The sequence below is a fragment of the Seriola dumerili genome, unplaced genomic scaffold, assembly GCF_002260705.1.
Source record: "Seriola dumerili isolate Sdu_G_001 unplaced genomic scaffold, Sdu_1.0 BDQW01000478.1, whole genome shotgun sequence".
Lineage (NCBI taxonomy): Eukaryota > Metazoa > Chordata > Actinopteri > Carangiformes > Carangidae > Seriola > Seriola dumerili.
Genome location: NW_019174733.1, coordinates 4,194,212 through 4,221,601, shown reverse-complemented (window position 1 = coordinate 4,221,601; position 27,390 = coordinate 4,194,212). Strand labels below are relative to the sequence as shown.

Below are 27,390 nucleotides of genomic sequence, written 5' to 3'. Positions count from 1 at the left end.
ACACACACACACACACACACACACACACACACACACACACACACACACACACACACACACACACACACACACACACACACACACACACACACACACACACAGAAAATATATATACAAAGGAAAGTTTTTGCAACAAGTTACTGAGTTACAGTTAAAGATCACAAAAAACAAAATATAATTATATAAAGACAATTTAGTGTGATTTAAAAATGCAAATATCTCATCTGTTTGAAAAGGCCCATCACCAAATACCTGCTTTATCCTCTTGCAGACCAACATCAAAAGCCAGCTTGTCAGTTGAAGACTGAGATGAAGACAAGCAGCTAAGATACTGGGAGTAAAACAACAGATATATATTTCAGTGCATATATGAACAAATATTTGGAAAAAGTGAATAAATCCCTTGGAAAAATAAGACTGAAACATTCTAATTTATATCTGCATTATATCAAGATGACTCACCATGCCACTGTATGAGTGTAGGAACAACACTGCCTGGCCATAAAGAAGCGTGCGATGGCTTCCTCCAGCTCCCACCTGTAAAACACAACCACGTAGCATACTATGACTCACAGTATGAGAAAAGACAGTAGTGTGAAAAGTGAATAACCTCAAAAAGATCATTATAAAATGTGTGCTTGTTACTTCGTGTAAACACCAGCTGTTCCAGTTTTATGATGATAACCTATTTGTCAGTGCTAAAAGACTGTGCTAACAAAGCAAAAAACTGCGTATAAAACATGGTGCTCAAAGTTCACACACTGTGTGTGACCCTCAAGTTACAAGTATGAATTTTCACCCTGTTTTTACACACGAATTTGATTGGACAATGACAGTTCAGTCACAAAGTAAAGTCCAATCAGAGGACAGGTAGTCCCATTACTTTCATCTCTACCGCAGTCTCTGAAAGGTGTAGGAGATTTTGAAGATAGATGATGGCACAGACCCTTTTCAACAGTGTACAGAATACTTAAGTTCAAGAATATGTATTTACTTACAATTTCATGTAAAGCTGATATGAGGTCAGTTTAACCTGGCAACATATTCTGGCTGTAGTATCTTGAAATTCCAGTAATTTACTTAGCACACATGGCGATGTGAACACTATAATGATACTGCTAACATAGCAATAAATAATTAATGCATCTTCATATGTAGGGAATATGAAGATGCATTGGGAGAGAAAAGAGGGGAAGAGACTCTCACCTCTGCAGCCAGGTGCTTACTGTGAGCCAGCATCTCCTGCAGGGCTCGGACAGAGAGACACTGGGCCAGGACGAAGCCACATACAGACAAATCTGGTGGAACATTCTGGGGGAAATAAAAGGACAGTAGAGCATGAGTGTTTGAAGTAGCTTCTTATCTGTCTACTCATTCCACAGGCCAACAGCGCAATTAGCAGGATCACGGCCAATTGGCAATTTGGCAATTCAAATTTGGGAGGAAAGTGGGAAAATCTGGCTCACAAAAAAGAGAAATACATAAATTATAAAATTATTCTGAATAAATAAGTGAGAAACATATTAATACTGGATGAAATATGAAATATTAAATGTCATAAATTATTAATTTAGAGGTGAATTAGTAGTAAGGCACTTTAGGAAAATAAACTTTTATATACTTATGAATTACAAACTATCCAGGCACAGTTAGCAGACATTCATTAAAGCTTTATGTTGGAAGACAGACAGAGGTTAACTTGTGTTACAAGTTTCTTTGTAAGTTTCTGATGAAACAGTCTGAATGTTTGGTTACTATACAGTGTATCTTGGTGTTAAACATACAGAAGATAAAGTACTTCTGTAGGTCAAACATGCTAAACATTTTTAGTGAATTATTTGCATCATTTTACACATCTCTCTATTATTATCCCAATGTCAAAAGTGATGAAGGGTGACAGAAAATGACTAATGAGCTGCTCTGGCAATGAGGAAAAACTGCACAATCACTGAGGTGGAGCCCTTTACCTTGCAGTTAGAGGTGGACTCAAGCCTGCAAAGTCTGCTGCCGAATCCCTCTGCAGCAAGACAGAGCTTCACATGTTCCTCCTGGGAGGTGAAGGTACTTTTCAAAACCACCTCATCTCCCTGAAAAACACACAGAGAGATGACAACAGTAGGCACAAACTTTCATGTGCAGAAGAGTTACAGATTCTCATATATCAAAATTATGAAGCTGTGGGGGGTCAAATTAGACTGTGGTGGGCCGCCACTGTCTAGGTGATTAATGGGTAACTGGAGCATATTCACTGAGTGAGATTCATTTGATTTGTCTGTGAAGGCCTAAGCTGATATGGATCAATTACAGACCTTCATCATGCCAAAAAGGAAAGAAAAAAAAATTAAGCACTTGGTACTCCATCTCAAATGTATTCTTGTCAGCATTGAGGCCAACGTACAATAAAATATTGAATCTGAATCTTTGGGCACGGTGACACAACATACCCAGTGCTAGCATACATATATAGACAGAAGACCTGTTAACCAACCCACAAATATTTAAGAAATAAATGAGAGAAACACTAAACAAATTACATCAAAATATACAGTAAACTATACATAGGAAGAAGGTTTTATGTTTTAATTTAAGTGTATTCAGGAAAGACCCTCAGTCATACTGGCATGACTTACATATCAGCACAATATGGTCTATCTCTACTGTAAAAGCATGTACAGTAAATCTCTGTCACCTAAAAGTTATCTTATCTTCAATGAAATGGCAAGTCACCCACGTCAAAGGAATTGGCCTTTCACGTCTATTTAAGGAGCTGTAGAGAGGGACAAGATGCCTGGTCCAGTCAGGACTACCAACACCTCTCTCTACCCTGGCTGCATACCTCCATATTGGAAAGATAGGGCACCGTCTGACCCCTGATTCACCTTTCTTTCCACTCTTCATATCAGCAGTAGTCTGCAGTCAGTCAAACACACTGCTCAATGCTCAGGCATGGTGGAACATTCAGATGGCTAGAGGACTCAGCTCTTCTTCAAGGTACATTTGGCAAGTGAAAATTCTCAATGCCACGAGACTTAATCCAAATGTCAAAAGCCCTGGCAAGTGGAAATGCATGTTCATTCAGCTGCAACAGACTTTCAAAAGACGAGTTTTGGATTTTAAACTGACACTCGTATATATTCCCATCTGTACATTTCAAGGTTTCCCATAGTGTTTTATAGTGGAGGTGGACCACCTTGCCTCAAACAAAGACTACTTTTTGCTACTATCATAAAAATGGAATACACTTTTATGATATAAAACATTAACCTTCACTGCCTTTTTCACTAATGCTGTATATATTTAATCTGTGCGGCCATTATGTTTCTCTTGTCATCTACTAACTGAATTGATCATGAGACAAGATTCGTCATGATCAGGTGGCTTCCCGCCTCAGATGAACAATTTCCTGGGGGAAACCCTGCATTTAATGTAATAATGTGTGACACAGATTTCCACAGTGTAATTTTGTATTGTGGATCGATCTTGCAAAATGACATCACCCTGGGTACTAGATTCAGAGACACCATCTGCCTGTGGAAGTATGTGTATGTGTCTCGTATCCACACCAGACACTCTCCCTGTGACATGCCCTTATCAGAGGGCAAAGATAACAAGCTGTGAGAGGACAACTTACAACTGGGGAACAATGATATCATCTCGCAGTGAAGATAAAAAAAAAACATTTGTGGTTTTCCTTAACTGTCAGTGAACCAAAAAAAAACTGTGTGATGAAGACAGCGAAAATTCTGCTGGGAGATGTGCGCTAAAAAAGTAAAGCACACATAAATGAAATGTTACTGTAGTAAATGAAATTAACAACTTTCAATTGACAGCCTTGGTTGTGCATCAAATGGTCACACTTGATTTTCATAGACCCATGCTTGCAGGCAATATCAAAACTGAGCTGAAAGAATTATGGAAAAAAATATTGTGGAAAAAACGTAGTCAGAGTTAGATTTCAATAAGTAAAGATGTAGCAAACATGGAGTTTGACACATTTTGTATCCTGACACACTATCAGTGGTGGGAAGGAACTAACTACGTTTAATTAACTAAAGTACTTCAGTGCACTTCTGAGGTACTTGTACTGGGCAAAATAAGCATTGTGAATGTTTCACTTTGGGCGCTAATTGTGATGGGCATTTCTCACTATTTTCTGAATTTTTACAAACCAAATCATCAATCAGCTAAAGAGTCAGGAGATTAATCCATAAAAAAGATAATCATTAGCTGTAATCTTATATAAAACAGTTGTCAAATGAGCTGCACCCCCACCAACTACACTAAAATACAAATACAAACTACTCACAAATGAATGCATGATCGCATTAATCTAATGATATAATGTACAATCATCACAATGGGCTACTTTTACTTTTACTGCTTTAAGTACATTTTGTATATTTTCACTTCAGTAACATTTTTAATACAGAACCTTTGCATGAGATGGACTATTTTTACATGGTGGTGTTAGTACTTTTGAGTCTGAGTTCCACCACCAATATTGACTCACTGGCTCCTTTTCAAAGACCTAGAACTAAGTTAGCAGTCACTAATTAAGTCACCTTAGCTAGAAAAACTTTTTTTCTCGGTTGACCTATATATATACACACATATAATTTATCTTAATATTTATTGCTAGTTTGAAAAAGTGTCTTACTCACCGTTCGTAGAAACTGGAATTCGTCGTCGCCCTCTCCAGTGTCAGTCATTATTTGGACCAAACTAGCTACATTAGACAGACGTTGGTGGTAGTTTAGGCAAATATACTCAACTGTCCCTGGTTTAGGCCAAATGACGCTTCCCGGAGCAGTGACACTTTCCAGGCCATTGGTTCGCCAGAAGCTTTAATCCTCGAAGCTTCATTTAACACGACTAACTAGCGACATCTACTGTTGAAATTAATGTGTAGCAGCCATAGGCCCAATCCCAATGTCCCCCCTAAACCCTGAGCTCTGAACCCTCAGACTTAATTGACGTCACCTGGTGAGTGATTGAGTGCGAGAGGCTGCAAGGGGTCAAAATGGTATCAAGAGGAATGGAACAGCACTTACGTCACGTTACCTTTATGACGCCAAACATTTGCATTCACTTGCGGGTTTGGGACTTTTGATTGTACATTTTTATTCCCTCCCTTCGCTCCCTACTTGTAAACAAAATAATAATAATGTTGAATCAGATCTGAATTAATCATCACGTCGTGATAAAACAAATAACTTCACAGTTGTGGCTCTGAATCACCAGTGAGCTCTGTTTATAGGGTTAGGCTTCGTTGCTTTTTGCTTGTTTGTTAACTGTTCTTCTTCTCTTATTATTTCTTGCGTTTCATGGCCGGTGTTTGCCGTTTTTTAAGCTTCCAGGCGTCTCTGATAAGCATGGTACCGTGCTTAATGTCACAACGCTGGGAAATTTGGCTAATTCCCTCAGGCAAAGTCTGCAGAAATCCGGATTTACGGAAAGTGTGCATAAAGGGCTCAAAATGTCTGCTTGAGAGCCCTCATGCCCTCGATGGTTTCACAGCCGGACGGTCCTAAACCCTCACGAATTTACCGGGAACGTGCCTCCAACTCCGTGAGGCTGGACATTGGGATTGGGGCATAGACTGCTGAACATAAAAATGGACGTTGACGCCGGGTTTGAAAAGTGAAGCCAATGCGGAAGTGCCTTATATTTGCTTCCTTTCTAATGGCCAGCAGGGGCGACTCGAGGGGGTATAGGGTTGAATTTGGATCCATTATTTTGGGGCGCGATTACACTGAGCAGTGGCCCTCACCGGTACATGTATCTGTTACACCAACTTCTCTTTTCTAGGTTATTAATTGGCGATGTTAGAAACTCCCTGAGCATCTTGTCAGTTATAGCACCTAGTGCTGTTCTGACGATATCCGGTCCACAAAGACTCTTCTTGACAAAAAAATATTTTGAACCCATTTGTCAACCCTTTGGCGATGGATTTGTCTCCATATTGATTGACAGTCAGCGTGTAAATGTATCATTTTTAGATACAAAACACCTTCCACATGTGAAAAGTATAAATTTGTAAACTAATAAAAATGACTTGCAAATATAAAACGGATCTGCAGATACACAAACAAATTACACAAATTAAAACATAGTGAATACAGTCAATTAATATACAAATAAATGAAAAGCATTTGTGTGTTAAACAGGCATTTGTGAATCAATTTTCAATTTGTGAAGCAAAAAAGCATTTGTGGATCTCGTGTAGAATTGAGATCCACAATTCCAAGCCAGTTCTTGCGGATTTACAATGTAAATCCACAAAAAAGTGGATTTAAAAAAAAAAGTGAAATCTCCTTTTTTGGGTTTTCTCAAATGAAATAATGGTTTCACAAACCTGAAATCGTGTTTTAAAGATTCTTTAGCTTGTAGTCCAGTTTTACTGTAGTGGTTTACGTCTGGACCTGATCCAGAAAAAAGGCAATGAAATCACCCTTTCTTGTTTTAATGGATAAGATAAATTTTACAAATTTGAAAGTGGGTTCTAAACAGTGTTAAGGGTTTAACTAAAATGTCTAACACCTTTTCACAAAAGTGACAGGTTCAAAAAATAGAAATGAATGCTACATTTTTACAAATTTAAATTATATTTTATGGGTTTGTAATTGTGATTATACAGTAAAATTGGAAAGTCCTTTAAAAAAAAAAAAAAAACTTCTCCATTCAAACTTTATTAATTGACGTTAGTCTTCATTTATGTTTTGAGATGTATGTTTATTGGTAGAGAGAGCTCACTGACCTGCTGTTACTAAAAGCCTCCCTGGCTTACATTAGAAATCGTCTATATTGGAAATGTACCAAATGTCTCAATTTCCCCCATAATCACAACCAAATTACAGGAAATATCTTGAATATCTTATATTAATGACTCCAGCAATCCTGCCTCCAGAGACTACATTCAGGTCGATTTTCATTTGACTAATGCTTTAGTCCTTTCTGTATCTGGTAAACTAACAGATGGATTTCCATGAAACTTGCTTTGGATAGGAGATGAATGCAAGTAATTGATGACCCCCTGTCTGACCCTCTTACATTTTCTAGAATAAAGTACCTTGATTTTCCCCAGAGAAACCCTGCACACTTTGGGTCCATGACCTTTCTTCTATAACACCACAAAAAATCCAGCACCAGAAATCCACTTCCACAAAGACAATGTAATAGATTGATTGCCTCAACATTTGTTGACCATATTTATTCCCCTCAAAGAGAGAAGCTTTTTGGGTTTTTCTGATTCATTGCTCTGTTCTGCAATGCCATCCTAGGATTAAATTCTATATGTTTAAGCCTGAGAGCCAATGCTTTATGGAAAGCTACACTGCATCGCATTGTTCTTTCCATCGAACAATTTCATATGATAGGGCAAAGGAATAGTTTCATCCTCTAATGATGACATTGCAGATATCGCTTTTCTACTTTGACAAAAAAAAAATTGAAATCTATATTTTTGATTAAGTTAGCTTTGCTCTCATGGTCCAGCATATTGAAGTACTTCTTATTGTAAAACTATACTTAAAATTCAACTCCCCTGGCACTATATAAATATATCTTACTCAATCCATTTCATTGGTATCTTCTCCAAGTCAGAGTCTCTACTGTTTTATTGAACTGGCACCTGTTCAAGCCCACAACTGTAATCTTTTTACCATGTGGATGTTAATTATAATGTCATACAGATAGGAATTTGGCATATAGATACATGATCATAAATGAAAATACAGGCCTCATGTTATTTTTGCAACCACTAATGTAAACAAGTCTTTCATTTAGACTGCAGGGTCCAGTCTTGTGAATTTGGGGGACAAGGCTTTTGTTTAAATGTAAATTATGGCTGTAAAACATTTTGCAATGTGGTGGGAAATTGCAAATGAAAGACATAGTACAAGCATTGATTTATCAAGTTGAAATAAATGTTTGAATTAAGCACAAACAGTTTATTTAATTAATCCATTTCTCTCAGGTACAAAGTTCAATTGACTGAATTTGTTCATAACAGAGAAAGTAATTTTCTTCAAGGTGTCAGTACAGCCTGAGTATCTTTATTTTCCTGCCAAAATATAACAAATTCTTCACCAAAAATGAGAACACCTCTTGGACCTACAGAGCTCAGTAGTTTCTGAAGCAATGTTCATCAGTTACAGAACAAAATAAACTTTTCTTTTAAAGGGCATTGCTTGCATCTAAATATAATATAGAGCCTTAGGTTCAGTTTGTGTGAAATGGTAAATTTCATTATTTTGATCACTTCCACAATACTTCAGCTCGCTTACATGAGTGTGAAATCACAAACACAGAATGCTATCATTTTAATTCATTCAGAGCATTACATAGAGATTGTTGTAGCAGAATGTTATTAGCATAGAGTTAGTATCAAGTCAGGTCTATTTGCTGTATGAATGACATTTATATTATAGTAGTATTTAACTACAATTTCTTAATTTTTATTCTCAAACAGCATACAACATGAGTACAGTGAAAGGTAACATGTTTCCAAACAGCTTTTAATATGGACAAAAGTGGATAAATTGATGTATATTTCTACTAACAATAGGCCTTAAAATGTGTCAACTAAGGAAAATTGGGAAATCACACGACACTTATTTGTGTATTTATTTTTGTGTATTTATTGTAGTATTTTCTAGGCACATGTAACCGTTAACATGTTTGCTGCTGCCAGAGAAAATGTTTTATCTTAAAACATGTTACTCATGAAAACTGCACATTTAGTCTCCTGTGTTTTCTGCACTGAACAATTGTAAACATTTACTTTTGTATTCATGTGGTTTCCCACTTTTCCTCTGTTAGTGCTATGTATTTTTAGCCCTTTGGGAACCCATTTCCCACTGTGTTTATTGTTGGATCGCAGTAGGTTTGAAATTGCTTTTACAAACTGTAATGCACTTTAAGTATCTCAAAATGCCTTATCAGGAGATTGCATTCCCAAAACAAAGGCACTGTGCGGAAATATGAAAACAATACATGACGGGGCTAGATGAAACAGGATTTTTATGTCTCATTTCTTCAAATGATAAACTACTGAAAAGCCATGATCCTGTTGCTGTATGAGCATTACCAAGTGATCTGCATTTTTGGTGGTGCAAATTTAGTTTCACCTTAATCACAGAACTCTACTTTCTGCGCAAATACCAAAACACACACGGTAAAATGTACAATGCATTGTTTCTCAAAATATAATTTGAACATGGCAGTTTCTATTGGTTTAGGGGGCGTGTTTTATCCAAGAGGACATAAGAAGAGCACCGAGACACATGACAATGCTCGGCAAGCTTGTAGACAATCGGATGCGTCAGAAAACTAATCAGCAAAAACTCGTTATGGTCACAAACACATTTCATTCAACATATTTGATCCAACTTTTTTATAGATTCCTTAAATTCATCAAGAGATAGAGGGGAGGCATGGAGGGGGTGGTTAGGTAAACGGTCAGTAGTTTAAAGGTTTTCTAGTTGGGTTAAAGGTCGCTCTCTCCATAGAGCGCGGTGGAGAAGGCGGTGTAGTCCAGTGCCCCTGGTGGTGCTCCTTGGCCGGCGTAAGGCGGCATCCTCATGATGCAATACTCTGCTTGTTCTGGAGGAAGCTCTCTCCTTAGCTCCTCCACTAGTATGTAGGGCTGTGGTGGTGGAAAGGGGATGTGTTTCAGGCATGTTTTACAGGAAGATTCACGCTAATACCAACTTTCTATTTATAGCTCATGAACAAAATGGTAGATCATAAATCATCTTGGCATGGCAAATTCTTGGAAATAATGACTGGAATAGAATAGATTAGTGTTGGCTAAGAATATCTGCCCATGTGCCGGTAAGCCACGCTAACACAAACACACGCACATACCTTATCAGCTGCCAGGATCCGGAAGGATGCCACAACCTGCTCGGCAGTGTCTGTATCAGCTGTCTCTCTGGTCATAAAGTCAATGAAAGACTGGAAGGAGACAACTCCAGTAGTATTGGGGTCCACCAGCATCATTATACGGGCGAACTCCACCTCTCCCTGAGAAAGGCATGGATGGAGAATGTGAAGAGAATGAACAGTATATATGTAGAATACAGCAAACAGAAGCAAATGATAACATAGCCCCATCCGACCACCCACAGTTGAAACACCTTACCAAGTCGTATCCCATAGAGATGAGGCAAGCTCTGAAGTCATCAGTGTCCATCGCTCCGTTCTTTTTCTACAGTTGGAGGCCAAATGTCAGGTTCACAACACAGGAAACAAAGAGGAAAGTAGAGTCAAGGGGAGATCACAGAAAATGAAGCAAAACAGAGCAATATTGTAAAACTAAATGAAAAAGTTGTATTCAACATGCACAGTCTTTAACCTTTTCCAAATTTGACACTGACAGATAGATGTTCTGCATAATAATAAATATCACAGAGGAGGAATGCTTTCAACTTTAAGCACATAAGCTCTTGGCTTTTGTGATAAGGCACTGAAGATTGGGAAAATTCCATGATAAATGAGAACTTAAAAACTCAGTGAAGAAGTAATTGTAACATTGCTCATATGCTTGCATGCAGACAGCACATCTGTACACATGGAGGCTGTATACACAGACAAAATGTTTCTTATCTGGGACATCGCTACTCAGCAATAGTTTGCCAATTTTGTGCTGCAATTTCTATTTGTTTGGTGTATTATCCACGCTGTTACACTGGCATGGTGAGACAGTCTGTGAAATTCCTACAGATGTCGCCTGAATAAATGAAACAGCATACTTAGATAAGTCATCAGTTGTTACACTTCCATCAAAACTGCAAGGATCTTGCTCAAAAATGCATAAAATATACCTAAATATGACTTAACATTCCACAGTACAATAGTGATGACTGTGTATAATGGATATTCGTGGCAATTTGTAATAGCCAAGGGAGAAATGTTCTGTCATCTACCCTCTCCCCCATCACTTTAAGTCAAATATAGGGTCAGATGCTGAATGCTGCTCCTGGGCCTGGCAAGAATTCAGCCTCTTGCACGCAAACAAACACCATGGAGGACGTTTGGGTCACCGTGCTCAGAGTTATAGGACTATCTATAAATACGTGGCTACCCCCTGCTCTGTCTCTGAATCGCTCAGATTGCTTTAGGTCAGTCACTCAAATGGACAATGTCACCATGTGAAATGGTAGAGAGCCGTACCCGGTCAAAGTGGGTGAAAGAGGATCTGAACTCATTCATCTGCTGCTGGCTGATGCCCTTGGCATCTCGGGTCAGGATCTGGGTCTCGATCTCATTGATGGTTCGGGCGATGGTTGTGAGGAGCAGCTCCCACCCGACACGGATGTGCTGTTGATGTGGTACAGAGCAGACATGTTCAAACAGAGAAGACACACGTTGACCAGTTTAATGAATAATGATATCTACGGTAAATGTATGTTTGTATACGTATTTACATATTTGTGAATTTCAGTATCCATGCAGAGCTGCAGTGAATGTGTCTGTATGTGTTGAGTGTTTGCAAATACTAACTGTACATGCACCTACTGTTTGTGTCTACCCATGTATGCATATATTTGTAACACTGTTTGCCACTGCCATGTACCTCCATAGTGTAGTTGGTGTGTTTGTTATCAAACACCAGGGACTCTTGGATTAGCTGGTGGTCTCCCTCCAACTTGTCGACGTTGGGTTTGTAAGCGACAATGACGTGCTCACATTGCTTCAGCTGGGTCATCTGGTCCTCCAGGGTGCCTCCTATGTCCATGGAGCAGCGCCCAATTTCCTGTTAGGGTAAGACATGCAACAAGGTCAACTTAATTTTTGGACCAATTTAGATCATAAGATGCTGGTCTAAAGATCTAATGGTTTTGTTACAGATACTGCAGGAAGTCATTTACCTGTGGCTAAGACTAAATTCTGTCAGGACCTATATCATTTGATAAAGAAAAATTGTATGTGTATAATAATATTCGCTCATTTTACTTGGCATTATTTCATTATCAACATCATTATCAGGAAAGTCACCATCATTGTACTTCCCTTATGCACAGTGGATTTGAATAGAATTATTTTCCATTTTAGGTCTTTATTTGATTAGACAGAGATAACTGTCAAATTGCTTATGAAGCCTGTATGTCTAACCTCCATCCTGGCCTGTATCCAGGGACCAATGAGATTAGCCTGGGCAGCAAACTGCCGTCTCAGCCTTTCGTGGGCATGCTGGCGTGCCATCTCCTCCTGGAGGGCACCATCCCTCTGAGGGACCAGCTTCTTCACCTAGAAAACACACACATGTACTCAACAGAGGCCTTACATGGTATTGTGGGAAGCTGGCTCCTCCTGAAAGGAGCCGTTAACATTAAACAGAATTATGCTGATATATTTGGATTATATGCTTCAGGTCCTTACTGGGTGCCGAGTCCTTCAACTCACTGATAAAACATTAGAGCAGTACTTCTCCTTTACTTTATCAGTAGAGTATAGACACTGCTCTTCTTGCTCATATTTCATAATGACTGCTTTTATATGGCCAGACAGCCACTATCAGCGTAATGACTCTATTCCTTGATACAACAGTCTGTATGATGTGAGTTTTAAAGCCGTAGCTACCTTTTCCCACTTGTTGAGAAGCTCCTCAGTTGTAATGGTGCTGTAAGGGTTGATAATGTTGGCCTTGATCCCGTAGCTCTGGGAAATTTTCTGCACCTCGTTGTGGATTCCCAAGATGGCCTGTCTCTCTGCATCTGCCTCAGGTAGAGTAGCTTTGAACTGCTCATGAGCTGCGATTAGACTCTGGCAGGGGAAAAAGGAAGCCATGACATTTAAGAGTGTTAATAAGAGCATTAATAATATTATGTTTCTTGCAGGTTGGCCAGATCTACCAACATTATGCATTATACGACATTAAACACCTCATAGATATTTATAATGAAGTCAACAGTCTGCTGTCTTAACAGTAAACACCCAAATACTGTAAAATGCAACTACAATCTCACACACTGAGTCCGAGTCTACTGTGCTGTGAGAACTGTATGCCTACCTGGACTTCTTCAATGGTATGCACAATGAACATGTCCTGCAGATCCTCCATGGCTCCTTCCATCCAGTTGTTAAAAGGAGCCGACCTCTTGGCAAACTCCAGGAACAGCTGATCAATAGTCTCCAGCAGCTTCTCAGTCCGCTGAAAGGATTACAAGACATAACATGCATTTTCTGTAGGTTTTCAAATCCTGAAGAACTGACCAATATCCAACCTATAGCTCAGCATTAGACACATACCTGAACTGAGGAGGAGTCATCAACTTCATATCTCACATACAAATCCCAAAAAAAAAACCTTCCCTCACTGTTTTGATGAGTAATCCCAGGGTGAATAACATTGATATGGCCTTGTTAACCCCCAACTTCAGCTTGGTTGTCGCTGACAGACTCCCACCCCTCAGCAGAGGATGGTGGGGAGCAGGAGACAGACAGAAAACAGACCCCTGTCCCTGTCATTCAGACTTAATCCTTGGCCCTTTTCCCAGGCCCTCACACATTTGCAGGTCTGAAATGGCCAGCATGGATCAGAGGAAGTGGCCTGTGGGCTTTAAGCCAGTCCTTTCCCTGGACAGGACTCTTACATCTATTTCTCCTTTATCCCCCCTCCACACTCCAATTTTACCCTCCTATGTGGGTCAGGGATTTTAGAGGGGATCCAATTATCTCTCCTCATCAATCAGTTGTGTCATTTCACTCTTCAGATGTCAATGACAGACACCTAAACATGCTTACACTGACATTTTGCTTAAAGTGGTTGCGGATGCAGCTTTAATTCTGACTCTATTGTGGTCAATGTGGAACATTAGCGCACTCTTGTGGGGACTTACCAACCTATCCTAACATGAAAAATGAATCCTTCAAGTTTTAGGAATTTAACAGCCAATATGAAAAAAAAAAAAACAAAAAAAAAACCCACTAAGCTGGTCAAATGGATATGAATGTCATTCATCTGCTTTCAGTCAAACATTCCAATATATAACCACAGACAACCTTGAATGTTGCCCATACCTCCAGTGCCTCTCTCCTCTTCTGAGTCAGGGTTCCCAGCTTGTCCCACAAGTCACAGATGCTCTGGCAACGCTGGTTCACAGCAGCCACATCATGGTAGTCCAGCTCACTGAAAAAACAAAAGCATGTCCTGGTGTTTGTTTCAGTTGTGGGAAAGCTTTACAGCCCAATTTCCTGCCCAGGTATTTGAGTCCCCCCCCAAACAAACCCACTGGATAGAGAATGAAATCCAGCAACAGAATAAAGTTAGACAGCCATTTTGGTAAATGTGAGTCAATGTTAACTATAAAAGCCTGACTATGCAAGATTGAAAAGAAACTGCTAAAATTAAAAGAAATCTGCAGTCAACACTGAGAAGTTAACATGTGCAAATGCAGCTACATAGGCAAGTTGGCTTAAGTTGAATTTGGGGGGGGGGGGGGGGGGGGGGGGGGGACCACCCCCCCACACACACCTTTAGACAAGCAACCAGCTCATGGGTGCTGCTAAACAGTTTACCAGGGGCATGTGCTGCATTTCTTTCCATGACCATTGGAAGTTCAATTACATTTAGTCTCACTAGTCTCTTGAACAGCTAAGACTAATTCAGAGCCTGTGATGCAGACTGGATTTGAGCTTGTCAAATCTTTAACCTGAAGCTTCCCCTGCAGTTGAATATTTTGAAACCATGGGCAAACTTAAGCCAAGACTAACCAACCCACAGAGAAGAGAACAAAAAGGTTAATTTAGCATGTTACATTTTATTTCAAACTTGAACACAGATGTCAAATACACAAGTTAACTGAAGGAGCTACTAGAGCTGCCATTTTCCTCAGCTTTGTTGTTTGAAGACCTTCAGGCTTGTTTAGGACTTGAGAGTCTTCTATAACTGGGAACCTCCTGGGTCTGAGTTGAGATGACTGGACTTTGAGCATCAGGGAAGTGGTATCTCTCATAATGGACTTCATCCCAGTGGTCTCTTCCAGTTTCATAGTCTGCCTGGTAGTTCGAATAAGTGCCAGGAGGAAGTTGACCCGTCAAGAAGAGGTAGTACTGGCTTGGTCCGACTGGGCTCACTGCTACTGGTTGCAAGTGGCTGTCAGGCTTGGGAAGACTCGTCAGCTCAAAGGGAGGGAGACCCATCAAACCAAGTCCTGGTTTCCCCTCTCCAGTTCCATGGTTAGAGATGGATTTATAGTCAGGGGCAGGATATGGAGGGGGTGGTGGGGGCACAAAGTTTAGCTCCTCAGTTTCCCTTTCCGTATTACCATGCTCAAAGTTCTCTTCATAGTGCTCAAGCTCACCTGCCTGAAAAAAAGGTGGAGGAGGAAGGCCAATGTCGGGTCTGGGCTGAGATGTTCTAGACACACCACGAGCAGTTGTGGACTCTGCCACAGGGTCCCAAGCAGGAGCCGCATTCCATGAAGCCTCACTGGACGAGAGTGTAGTAGGACCAGAGCTTGCTGGGTAGGTTTTCGGGCTAGAATACGTTCTCGCATCTACTGGTTCATGGAGGAATGAGACAGCAGGATGATTCACATAGGAAGGCTGAATAGGAGCAGCTTGGGATGAGCGATAATGGAGGCCAGCAGGAATATCCTGGTTAGAGAAACTGCCCTCATAGAGATTAGGCTGGCTCCAGCCTAGCAGAAAAATAAAAAATGTTTTGGTTAAATTTAATGACCCAACAGAGTGTGATAACATTTGAAAGTCACTCAAGTTTGTAAGCATCTTAGCACATTTACAGTGAAGTTGGAGTCTTTACCTTTTTTAGCAGGGAAGCAATGGACATTCCAACTTAACAGTGCAATGAGGAGCAACTGACTGTAAAAGAAAACAGCATGGTCAAAAACTTGAGTAAAATAAACAACCCACAAATAGAAAATGAACACACAAACATAGTTTTAACTGCCACATACCTTGTAGGAAACCACACAGCCATTTTGCTTGTCAGCTGAAATGATATCTTCCTCTCTCAGAGCACTGGTTAAATATGAAACAGGAAATACTCTGTGGCCAATCCCAGGCCGAGAAGGTAACGATGGACAGGTGCGTCATCATTGACTGCTGATTGAAATTGTGAGCATGCCGGTGAACCACACCCTTCACCCTTGTATCCTTGCATTGAGACACACTTTAGTGACAGGCAAGAGCAGGCTAAGAAGAAGAGGGTTTAAGTAAGTCTCACGACCACTTTTTCCACAAAGTGGTTCAAAATCATCTGACATGTAAAAGACAGTTTAGAGATAGTGATGTCATATTGTTCCAATTTTGTTCTTCCACTGTCTCAAATGTGAATAAAGAGAGTGAATGTTTATGGGATCACTGAACTACTGCATATTCCACGTGAGTGCAGTGCTATTGCTATGAGAATAAAAGGCTTTTAGAATAATATTTACAGAAGAGAAACAGAAAACAAGACCACCACCACCCCCAAATGCTATGTTTGGCAGGAGTGAAAACATACTCCTGGGCCTCCATGACACATGACTGCAAACATCTGCTATAGGGAGTACGTACTTTAGTTCCTGTGCAATGGCGGCAATCTGCTCCACTCTGTCCTGGTGGGCTGCCAAGTCACTCTCAAAGGCCTCGTGTTTTCGAAGCAATGCTCTGATTTCTGTCAGGGTGGCTGTTTCATAGTCCTTCTGGGAAAGGATCAGTTCCTTACCTGAATGTCACAAATAAGCAAATAGATGAAAGGATGAGGTAAGAGAAACGAACAACAAGATAATTAATAGGTTAGGTCTAAACAAAGGCCTTATCTGGCCATTGCAGATGGAGAAAATGACCTTTTACAGTCCACTATAGGCTGATTGTATTGGACAGACTAAAACCCTCAATCAAATCTCATTAGGAACAAGTCTAAACAAAACCCAAGGTTAAATGAAACACTTGAAGACTGAAAAGCAGGCCGAGAGGCAGGAATACAGATGCCTTTAGATAAACAAGGAGCTAATATGTCAAGATAAACAGATAAACATGCAGATCTAGTGACATAGCAGTGAGTGACAGATATAAAAACAAACATCCAGACCGTTTAAAAGCTAATTGCACAACTACAACTGACCGCTGGCCCAGTTCTCATGATTGGTGGCTTTTTGGCGAAACTTTTCTGCCAGGTGGTCCAGCCTCTCGAGCCGACGGATCTCTGTGAGGAGCCACTCCTCGTACCCTTTCTCTGCCTGCTCCAGGCCCTGCCACGCACTGGCTATGTCCTGTAAACAAAATTAAATTGAAAAATCACAGTTTAAATTAACTTACTTAAGAAGTTTAGAATTGATTTCACCCCAGCAAATTCGAAAAACTGATCAATAAATATTAGTTGAAGTTGCAAAAAAAGTGCAAAACAAATGACCTATCATCTATTGGTACTATGTCAGTGCCTGTTACTCCTTAGTCCTGTGTAAGATTGAACTTCTAAAGTATTTGCCATGAGACTAATGTGGCAGAATGTGATATAAGACACATTAATAGTGGTGCACACAATCACAAACACTTCTTCAACTGTTGAATTATAAACGGAGGAAGTACTGGAGTCGTAACTTACAGATACCATCTTCCCCTCAGAGGGCATATAGGCAGGGCGATTGCTGATGCGTAACTTGGTCTGCAGGGTGTTGAAGTTAATTTCCAGCTGGCACTTCTCCTGCACCTTAGGGGGCTTGTGCTGGCGTCTGTAGTCTCTGAAATCCTCCAGCTTCCGCTGCATCTCTGCCATGGTCTTCTCTGGGGTCCGGTTCTCCAGCCAGGGAGTAGTGCGGCGGATCCACTCCAGCAACTGGGAAACACAAGGACAACATGGGAATAAGCTGAGAGGAACGAGAGCTCCATGTTAAGATAGTAGTATGTCAGGAAGACTGATGAATTATTCAGTTTTTCAACAGATGGGTCTCAGCTTATCACAGAAATGGGATTCATTAGTGTGGGAAAGAAAGATTTTCTAATCTAAACTTAAGTCTGTACTTGTTCCGTGTAGGCCAGATAAAGTTTAGTTTCGCTTTGAAAAGTCAACGGTTTCATTTCACAACGTGTCATCATCATACAAGAGGATATTTCTTTTAATGAAATTTCAAATCTTACTTTACCTCACTGGCCAGTCTCTCATACTCCTCCATCAGTTTCTCATTCTCCTGGTTTACACCGAGCACCTTACAGATCCTGTTGGCAGCCGTCTCTGCCTGAGAGCACAGGGCACGAGAATAATGTAATTACATCAGCAAAGTAGCACGGCAGGCTACACTCCCATTCATCCTTCCAATATACCTAAATAATATTATTCTCGCAATACTTTTTTTTGATCAGAAAGACACGTCAAAATTAAACTGGCAATAGAGTTCTGCACCTGACTCTGTTCTCAAAATACAAATGGACTGGACTGTGCTGACTCATCTGAAAATACTAATTGGTACGGGGACTATACCTGCTCAGCTCCAGCAAAAGCATGGTAAAAGCAGGACACATAGGTCATGATAGCTCTTTCATCAGGCTTGGGGGTGTTGATGATATCTATGGCATTGAGAGGGAGAAAAAGTCAAAGTGGGAGAAAGGGGGAAAAAAAAGTGAAAAATAAGTGTAAAATTACTCTGGAGAATAGAAGAAGATAAAATACATCCACTGTCTACTTTGAGGGTAATTTTAATTAATTATGGTTTCTGATGTATAATTAATGTATAGAAGTATATCTATATATGAAAAATATCAAAAATGAAACACGTGCGCTCCCTGGTTACATCTCTGTGAAGGAGACCTGTGCAAAAGTAAACCTCCGACAGAGAAAACATTTTAACACATACAGAAACAATTATACTGTAAACACATATTTCAAAGAACAGTATTTGAGAAAGTTAAACATTTTAATTCAAAAACTCGTATTTGGCATTTGTTCCATAAAATATTACCTTCAGCGTCCAGCATTTTGGGAATGTCCAGGTGTTTCTCAGCTATGTCAAAAGCCAGGTTCAGGTTCCCCAGAGGATCATCCTAAATAAAGAAACACAATTCTACATCACTGTACAGCAATGCCGGACTTAAAATGCCACTGCGCTGACCTCCATGCTATGGTGGACACATTATAACTCGCTCATCATCGACTGTACATGCACATTAATTTAATAGCACTTGTTTTTAAATTTATATTTGATATAGCTTCTACACAAAACTTAGAATAGACTTTTTTTTATTTCTCTCATGAGCTGGATGCTCATAAGGTCTTTCATGTGATAATTATTGCAGTTTGATCAGTTGCATGAAATCATCAACTCTCCATGAGAAAGTCACTTGTTATAATTTTCACTTATCAATTTTTGTTCATGTTTTGCTTTTATCTGACAACTATGGTTGTAGTTGATCTTTCAGTCTGTAACTGAAGGATCAACTACAGACTGCACCTCATGATTATTACTATTACTGATTCTTTTATTCAATTAAGTAATTGATCCGTGGGTCTGACATGTCAAAGGAGGGTCTTCCTAATGACGACAAAAGCAAGTGAATCTTCAAATTTATGAATCTGCCACCATATTTTATAAATGACTTGAACCACTAAACTATTAAGATAAACTATCATACATTACTCAGCAAGGAAATAAAATCAACTAATATATTACTCACTACAGTATACAGCGTTATTTTCTTTTCTCTCACAAGTGACTGACAGGACAAACCAAGTGTGGGAGTGGTGCATTAAGCTAACAGCTGACAGTGAACCCTCCCCTGCTGATGGAACAGTCAGTGAGAGTGCAATGGGGTAAAGGGATCATGCTATCATGCTGCTGCTATTGTCCCTATCTCTGTAACACTGTTCCATAAAGGAAGGGGGTGACACACTACATGACAGGGCCAGCTGCTCACAGATCCAGTGCAAGACAGACAGACAGACAGACAGATGGATGGATAGGGTAGTAAATTGGTGGTGGGATGGATGGAAGGATGGAGGGATGGATGGATAGAAGGATACCCCAAGGCCTTTGTGTGTGTGTGTGTGTGTGTGTGTGTGTGTGTGTGTGTCTGTGGCACTGTGNCACTACATGACAGGGCCAGCTGCTCACAGATCCAGTGCAAGACAGACAGACAGACAGACAGATGGATGGATAGGGTAGTAAATTGGTGGTGGGATGGATGGAAGGATGGAGGGATGGATGGATAGAAGGATACCCCAAGGCCTTTGTGTGTGTGTGTGTGTGTGTGTGTGTGTTGTGTGTGTGTGTGTGTGTGTGTGTGTGTGTATGTGCCCCTGACCAGAGCTGGTTCAGCAGGCTGTACCACTGCAAGCTTAACTAACACACTCACCTGGAGCCAGACACAACAGCTGCCTGGCACACAATGAAACTGTCTCCTGGCAGTGTGAGCAGAACTGAGAAGCTGAGGTGTGACTGACTGGGTGAATATGTACGTCAAAAAGACGAGGGGAAAAAAATGAGAGAAAAGCAGTAGAGAGAAATAGATATGGTACCCTGTGTGTGTGCCTCATCACCCATATTTAGCTTGAATAGCCTTTCCTAATGATGGAAATATACACCATCCTTATAGTGATACTTGAAATTTGACTAAGAAATACCACAGTAACCATCTCATAGACTTTTATGAGGGCCGGCAGCCTCTAACTGGGGAACACTATGTGATAATGTGGACAATAGCAGAGGAAAAGCTAAGCCTGAGCTCTGCAGGGACTAGGCTCATGTTTCTGTGACTATTCAGGGTCAACTCCAAGTCAGGCCAGTGAGTTGTGTGCTGAAAAGCGAGCGCTTCTGTTTCCAAAACAAACGAAAATGTCACTCTCCCAAACCAGCCATGGTGTTCCCCTACTACACATTTACAGTACTGGGCCAAGGTAAAGTAAAAGTAAATTTTCCTATTTGAACATGAGGTTCTCATGAATACATTTGGCTGGTTTTTAGACCACAAACAATTTATCTCCAATATGTGTTTTAGGCTCTCAGTAGATAAAATCACTATAAAACCTTATGGGCAAGATCTCTATCGTCAGTTTTTTACTTTAAAAAAAAAAATTACTTGCAGTCTTATATCCAAAACAGACTTTGCAATGGAAGAGTGAAGCCTCAAATATTCACAGAGCAGCCTTCCTGTCTAGCAAAGACAGCACCTTCTTCCAGGAGGGAAAGGCTGCATTACTTGTACATCATTGTCTCTTGACAGACATGGGAGGGCTGTCAGCCGCGCTCTCTAACTCTGTGAATACGAAGCACAGCTCAACGAGGCCCTCACCTGTTCACACACAAACATTGAAGAGTCCTGGAAATCCATTAAACCCAGAACATTTAAATGAGCAGTGGATTTGTTTGCTCTGAGAAACACTTAAAGATCGGGTAATGCTGACTATGCACACACACACCCATATGCAATACATGTTGTGGCTTTGAAATGGAGGAGAAAAGTCAAACCGCATTCTTTTGTCATATTCTGAAGCTAGTCAAGCCTTGGTTTGCATATTTATCACTCTGTGTCATAAACAAGAGGTCACATGTCACCATCATTAAACCCACTGTTGTGACGGGAGCAGTGGGGTGCACGACAAAATGGACTGAGGCAACCGTCTTTTTCATGCTAATTATGCTGAAAATTGTGTATCAAGTAAACTGCTTTAGTTAAGAGTAATGAAGCATGAGGTGAGAGTAAATGAATGCACGCTGCTGTGAAGTAGAAACACATCCATAAATTAAAGTATCATTATATCCATTAGCCAAATGAAACACTGTTTATCCACAGAAAACATTACTGCACAGAGCTTGTGCCTATGACAACCAAGTGGACTTCCCATAGACAGCCTCCTTCACAGCTTCCAGTAATTTTGTATGTTTATTTACAATAAACAATATGGAGCTGGTCCTATAAAATGACACATATTTCTAAATGTATCATATTCAAAAAGATGGCATACACCTCCAGCCTTATACCACAAAGTGCCATTATTGTGATTTCAGTGTGTGTTTGATTCCATCAGTTCACACTGTGACAGAAGTGAAGTTATTTTTTTATGGAAATCAGTGTGTTAGTGTTTGGGGCTGAAACACAGCAACCTGGTTACAAGTGAAACCACACGACACCTTGTTGAGCTTAGAGTAGTCGAGGAGGTCGGGTCTGTGTCTATGAATCAGGGCACAGAAGGCCAGGCCATCCTTCCAGCTTCACCAGCCGATGAGCAGAGAGAACCAACATGTCAGTTCAGAAGAAGCTTATTAACTTGACTCAAAGATTAAGTTGCTGGAGTCCAGGTCCGGCATTAACCATTTGAGGTTCAACAGCACTTTGCTGATGCCAAACTTAAGTCTTGATATTTTGAACTGTTCAAATCAACTACAGGACTAACTTAATTCTAACATTATGCTATCGGATGAACTTATTCACTATACAAACTCCACATTACTGCAATATGTTAAAATAAATGATTTTGCCCAAATGCCCAAATGAAATGAAAAGAATATTTTGGAACATGTGCTGAGATTTATCATCCCTTTGCTTGGAATATGACAAGATGGTAGAGAATGTTAATTTAACTTACAATCACATAAACTATCACTATAACCAAAAAGCATGTAAACAGCATTTAATAATGTGTGAATCGCTGACCTGACATGGAAGTTTTGGACATTGACATTCCTGTAGGGGGCGGTCTTTCTCTGACACCACAGGAGAAGACCTTCCTTGGCAGATGTTTCTGTGGAGAGAGTGAACTCACAGGGATTGGTTACATAGAAGTGGTTGCATTGCACGCTGCAATTCTGCACAAGTCACAGATTGTTTTTTTTCCTCTAACACTGTCAAATTTGCATTTTACGCCATTACATATTGTCCTTTACCTTTTGCAGTTGTCCATGACTACACTCAGTTGACACAATGTCTGTAGAAAATTAACTAGATCTGGATTCTTTGGATCTTATTATCTCACCTTCCACAGAAATGTCCTGAATGGCGAAGCGGAGGATGATAGTCCAGATCATTCCAAGAGTCATCTTTACATTACCGTCCACAATCTCTGAAAGGCAAACAAACCGTTCTAATCAGTTTGCACAAGAGTGAATAAAAGAAAATCAGATTATCACTCCACTCCACATCTAATGGAGTGCACTATATTCATAGATTCAGGAGGGCTTTGGGTACCTTCAGCTCCAATGGAGACCAGTTTCACTCCTTTGCTTGTGATGAAGTCCAGTGCTTTGTTGACGTTAGCAATCTTATGAAACCGCATCTTCCCTCTGTCTGGCTTGGGTAACCTCTCTCCTGCAAACATAAATATGTGCGAAACAATTATCAAAAAATGGTTTAACTGATACAATTATATCACATTAAAAGCAAAATAAACCACGAAAATTAACTACAGTGAACAGTGGATAAAATGTGCACATCATCCTGCTGGTGTAGTAGCACAAAGAATAAATCATTGACAGAAAACCTTGAAAACATTTTCCTTTAGTGGTCTAACCTGAGATAACTTCCAGAAGCAGCATGAGCTTTAGTCCGTTCCTGAAGTCTTCCTCAATGTTTTCAATTTGAGTACCAGCTTTCCTCAGGTGGGAGTTGCACCAGGCTGTGAAGGTCTAACAGGAAAGGGACAAATGCATGACAAAGGCAGTTCTTTCTGCATTTTCTCTGAAGCTCTGCTGATGCAGCACAGGCCATAGTTTGAAGTCCTAAAAGTAATTTTGAATTTTACTCCACTTAAATTCTCCTTTACATTATATTGATTAAACTATAAGCATGATATCCCCGTCTGCAATAGACCTAAACAAACTGAGGCAGCTAACAGCTTAGCAGGTCTTCACTTCAGGACTATATACCAAATCGATGTTAACCTCTGACCAGTGCTACATTTTCAGATTAACCTTCAGTGACCCTTTAGTATCAAGTTTCCACTTTTTCCTGCTGTAGTTTCCCAGCTAACAAGCAGCAGAACAAATGTGTGCTTTATGCGCGGCACTGAAATACTGTAAATCAAGTTAAGACAGGCTCATTGTCTTTCACCTCCTATTTTTATAAAGTCTCTCAATAGCCAGCAGCAGAGTTCACGGGCGCTCAGCGCTTTGCGGATGAAAGCAGGGAGCCGACCACAGAGCACATTCCGAACGATATAAGGTGTTAAATTTAGACTGCTCTGCTGTGCCTCACGATAAGAGACTGGGAGGAAAAACGTCAAAACGTCTCACCATGTCAACAACATGAGTGAAAATGTCACGTGGATGCAGAGCAAGTTTTCCCCTCACGTCACTCTCTGTCACTATTTTGCCACTTCTAACGTGATTGGTTACAGCTGCAGGGAGACAGCTTTATCACAGTACATGTATGCTGATCTTCCTGGTCACACCCTTTACTATGCTGAGGTGTGAAGACAGGCAGGATGGGAGCATAGTTAAAAAGTTTACATTTAAAATCTTGTTAAGGATATGCCACAAGGATCAATAAATTGTTCTACCACAGTGTCAAAAATGTTCTGACACAATAAAAAATATTTAAATCAGCTACTTTCATAAATCAGCCCCTAAACTTTAAAGAAAAAACAAAACAATGTTCTGTAATGTAAGCTAAGTGGATGCTAGACTTGATGATGACATTTTGCTCTTTTACTTTCCACCTTCACAAAAACAAATAGGTCCTTTTACATGAGTGAATTTTATTGTAGTTTTATTGGCTGATATACAAATTCAGCAAAGTGACATTAGTAGAGGAAGATATTTTAGCACTTTTACTTTTACCAACCCTGATTCTTACACATCCTTGCACCCTGTAGGGCTGCACATGGTTGCCCAGCCAGCCACTCAGGCTTCCCCTCTGGGTGCTGGTTCAAAAACAGAATATTACCGGCTTTAGTGAAAATCACATTGACCACAATGGCCTTCCCCGGGGTGTATGTGACATTGAACCGCTGCCCTCCTTGTTAAAAAAACGTGGCCTGCTGGTCCTCCAAATTTGACTCAGCCACAATGACAGAACCCTGCTGCCCACTTTCCAAGCCCCCCCACCTCCCTCTCCAGCAGTGCTAACCAGTGACGATTAAAGCTAAAAATATTTATGAATCACATCCAGCGAGGACCAACCCTATCGCTGCCTGTGGGGCCTCACTAGGTCATAGGCTGGCAGGCTGTGTCCAAGAGGATGGAAAAACATGAGAACTGAATGTTTAACATGTTGAAAAGACAGAGCCTTGTGAATGGATCATAATGTTTTTCTTGCTCTTCGTTCATGTTGGCTCGTATTTAACTTCCATGAGCATATTCACTACTTATCCAGAACACTGTGTACTTTCACTTAATGTAACACAGCCCTCTGGAAGTGCACTAAACAGGCACTGAAGGCTTGGTCAATCTCCTTGATAAACCTGTCTGAGTCGGTAATAGATTCAAAAAGGTCCACATAACCACAGTCACATTAATATCCACTGAAGGAAAGCTACCCCAGCTGCTGGTAGGATTTGAAATAAGCCCTCTGTACCATGGCTTGAGCTGGATAACAGATTTACAGCTACTGGAGAGAAATTATTTCAAAAAAGTGACTAAAAGTGTCCCCTAATGATACAAACAATATCATGGCAACGCTTCTGCTCAATGTTCATTTCTAGCAGGGGTACATAATAAGCTGGTTGGGCCCAGAGCAACTTCATCACCTGCCACAGTGCCAAAAAGAAACACTATACCAATGTGTGTGTGCAGCCATCAATGATGCTTTATCAGTTCTGATAATTTTGAACAGCTGCTTGAATAAGCAAACTACTCTCCAATGAGCACTTGTCAACTGCAAATTATAATCAGTAAAAAGATAAACACTGGAAAAATAGCTGTGCATATGGACCAGGGACCTGACTATCGTGTTGCTGGCTTGTGATGCCAAAAATACACAGTTTTGTCATCCCTGCAGGGGCCACAGGAGGTTATGGGCGTTGAGCTGATGGCCACCAGTCGTGCAAAAAGATGCAGTGTAAGGCCCACGCCAACTTTTAAAGCCCTAAAACCAACTGACAGTGCCGGAGGGTGATGCTATATTGAGTTGAGCTGGTCTCGGTACAATATTTCTGCGTGGTTTCTATAAACAAAAGAATTCCGCACCAAGGACACTGGATTAACCCTACTATAATGCCTTTTGGTCCCGAGGTTAAAATTAGATGTAGCGTCCATTCTAATCCCAAGAGCGTCATCATGTGTTAGAAGCATCTGTTGACAGCTCGCATTCCGCGCGTATCAGTCTGTAGAGCCGCTGGAAGGCAGAGCTATTGTTAGCTGGTACCCACCGCATCCGTCCGTCAAGCCTCCCTGGTTGGATCCCGGGTGCGTCAAGTCTGCGGCAAGTAACTAGACCCACATCGGAAGTTAAGTAATGCTGTCCTTCAAAATAAAACTACACCAGAAACTTTGACCCATTAATTCCTCGAGACAGTGTAGTCGTTGAACTACTCTGGCTTCGTCCTGTAATATATGAAATATATTCAGTCCAGTATCCATATCAATCTCCTCTAAGCTATGTCAGTGCCAGGAAGAATGTTTTTCTACTTTAACAATACATGTGATTTGACGAGAGGAGTTGGCAACATCGGAAGTAACGCTCAGAACGGTTGGTTATTAACGGTTATTAACGGTCAGTCAAAGTGTTTCTTGTCCCTTTTGACGACACACAGATGCAATGATAGTATATGAATATAGAAGATAAATGTTTTATTAAAATGACCGTTATGGGAGGACTCACATTTTATCAATTTGCTATGTTTAATCCGTTCAACGCTCCTGAAAACGTTTTTATTATGACAATGTTAACCGGAAGTCTGCCTCTTTGCTATGGCTGGCTTGACGTTAGGCCCAACAGAGTTACTGTTATGTGATACTGTATAAGAAAATTACTGGCCCATATTTATATGGAAATATCAAATATAATCAAAACAAACTTTTTCCAACTTTGATAATTAACTTCTAATGTAATTCCGCGTCACAACTCTGCCATTGTTTTCTCCTCTGTAACCATCAATGTAGCTGAAATATAATTCAGTTTAATTTTTTTATGTGTTTTTTCTTTGACTTACTTTCCTCTGCTGTTGCTCCCAGGCAGGGTCCAACAGCATGTCCCGGTCCCACTCATCTTCCTGTATCATGTATTCCTCCTCGTAGCCGTTATCATAGTGCACCGTGGTCTCCACCTGGGTCATCATCATCATTTTGCCGTTCCTTTCTGTTCCCCCGAAATACAAACGCGTGTTATCCTTTAACTGTAATACTGAGGAGGGGTGTTTCCTGACTTTCTCTTCTCCGAGCTGCTGCTGCTTCCTTTTCTCACTCTCGCACGCTTGCCCTTGTCCTCCCGACCTGACAGACGTCTGGCCCTGGTTGCCACAGATGAACAAGCGACGTTATCATTAGTACTGGACAGTCACGTGATGCCTTCATACCT

At 40.5% G+C, this 27,390-nt stretch overlaps 3 protein-coding genes across 3 annotated transcripts in view; all 3 read right to left on the bottom strand.

The window, feature by feature from the left end:
- LOC111235207 (ryanodine receptor 2-like) overlaps positions 1-4,736 on the bottom strand; it is a 64,939-nt gene extending 60,203 nt beyond the window's left edge. The window contains exons 1-5 of the mRNA XM_022763574.1: positions 4,662-4,736; positions 1,968-2,087; positions 1,207-1,311; positions 463-537; positions 253-331 (exon numbers count right to left, since the gene is read on the bottom strand). Coding sequence (XP_022619295.1) covers positions 253-331; positions 463-537; positions 1,207-1,311; positions 1,968-2,087; positions 4,662-4,709 — 427 coding nt within the window. The 5' untranslated portion in view covers positions 4,710-4,736. The remainder of the gene's footprint in view (positions 1-252; positions 332-462; positions 538-1,206; positions 1,312-1,967; positions 2,088-4,661) is intronic.
- Positions 4,737-7,903: 3,167 nt separating this feature from the next.
- Positions 7,904-27,325, bottom strand: LOC111235396 (alpha-actinin-2). Its single transcript, XM_022763854.1, has 21 exons — positions 27,026-27,325; positions 23,447-23,561; positions 23,125-23,244; positions 22,913-22,999; positions 22,594-22,681; positions 22,071-22,149; positions 18,906-18,987; positions 18,428-18,513; positions 18,093-18,185; positions 17,555-17,785; positions 17,075-17,222; positions 16,525-16,675; positions 14,026-14,134; positions 13,016-13,156; positions 12,586-12,768; positions 12,118-12,252; positions 11,579-11,758; positions 11,176-11,322; positions 10,145-10,210; positions 9,868-10,026; positions 7,904-9,646 (listed from the first exon to the last, which is right to left on the bottom strand). The coding sequence occupies exons 1-21, from the start codon at positions 27,155-27,157 to the stop codon at positions 9,488-9,490; spliced, it is 2,691 nt and encodes an 896-aa protein (XP_022619575.1). The 5' UTR covers positions 27,158-27,325; the 3' UTR covers positions 7,904-9,487.
- LOC111235397 lies at positions 14,746-16,501 on the bottom strand. The gene is made up of 3 exons (XM_022763855.1): positions 15,924-16,501; positions 15,770-15,828; positions 14,746-15,647 (listed from the first exon to the last, which is right to left on the bottom strand). Exons 1-3 carry the CDS (start codon positions 15,944-15,946, stop codon positions 14,860-14,862), a joined length of 870 nt encoding a protein of 289 aa, XP_022619576.1. The 5' UTR covers positions 15,947-16,501; the 3' UTR covers positions 14,746-14,859.
- Positions 27,326-27,390: the final 65 nt, after the last annotated feature.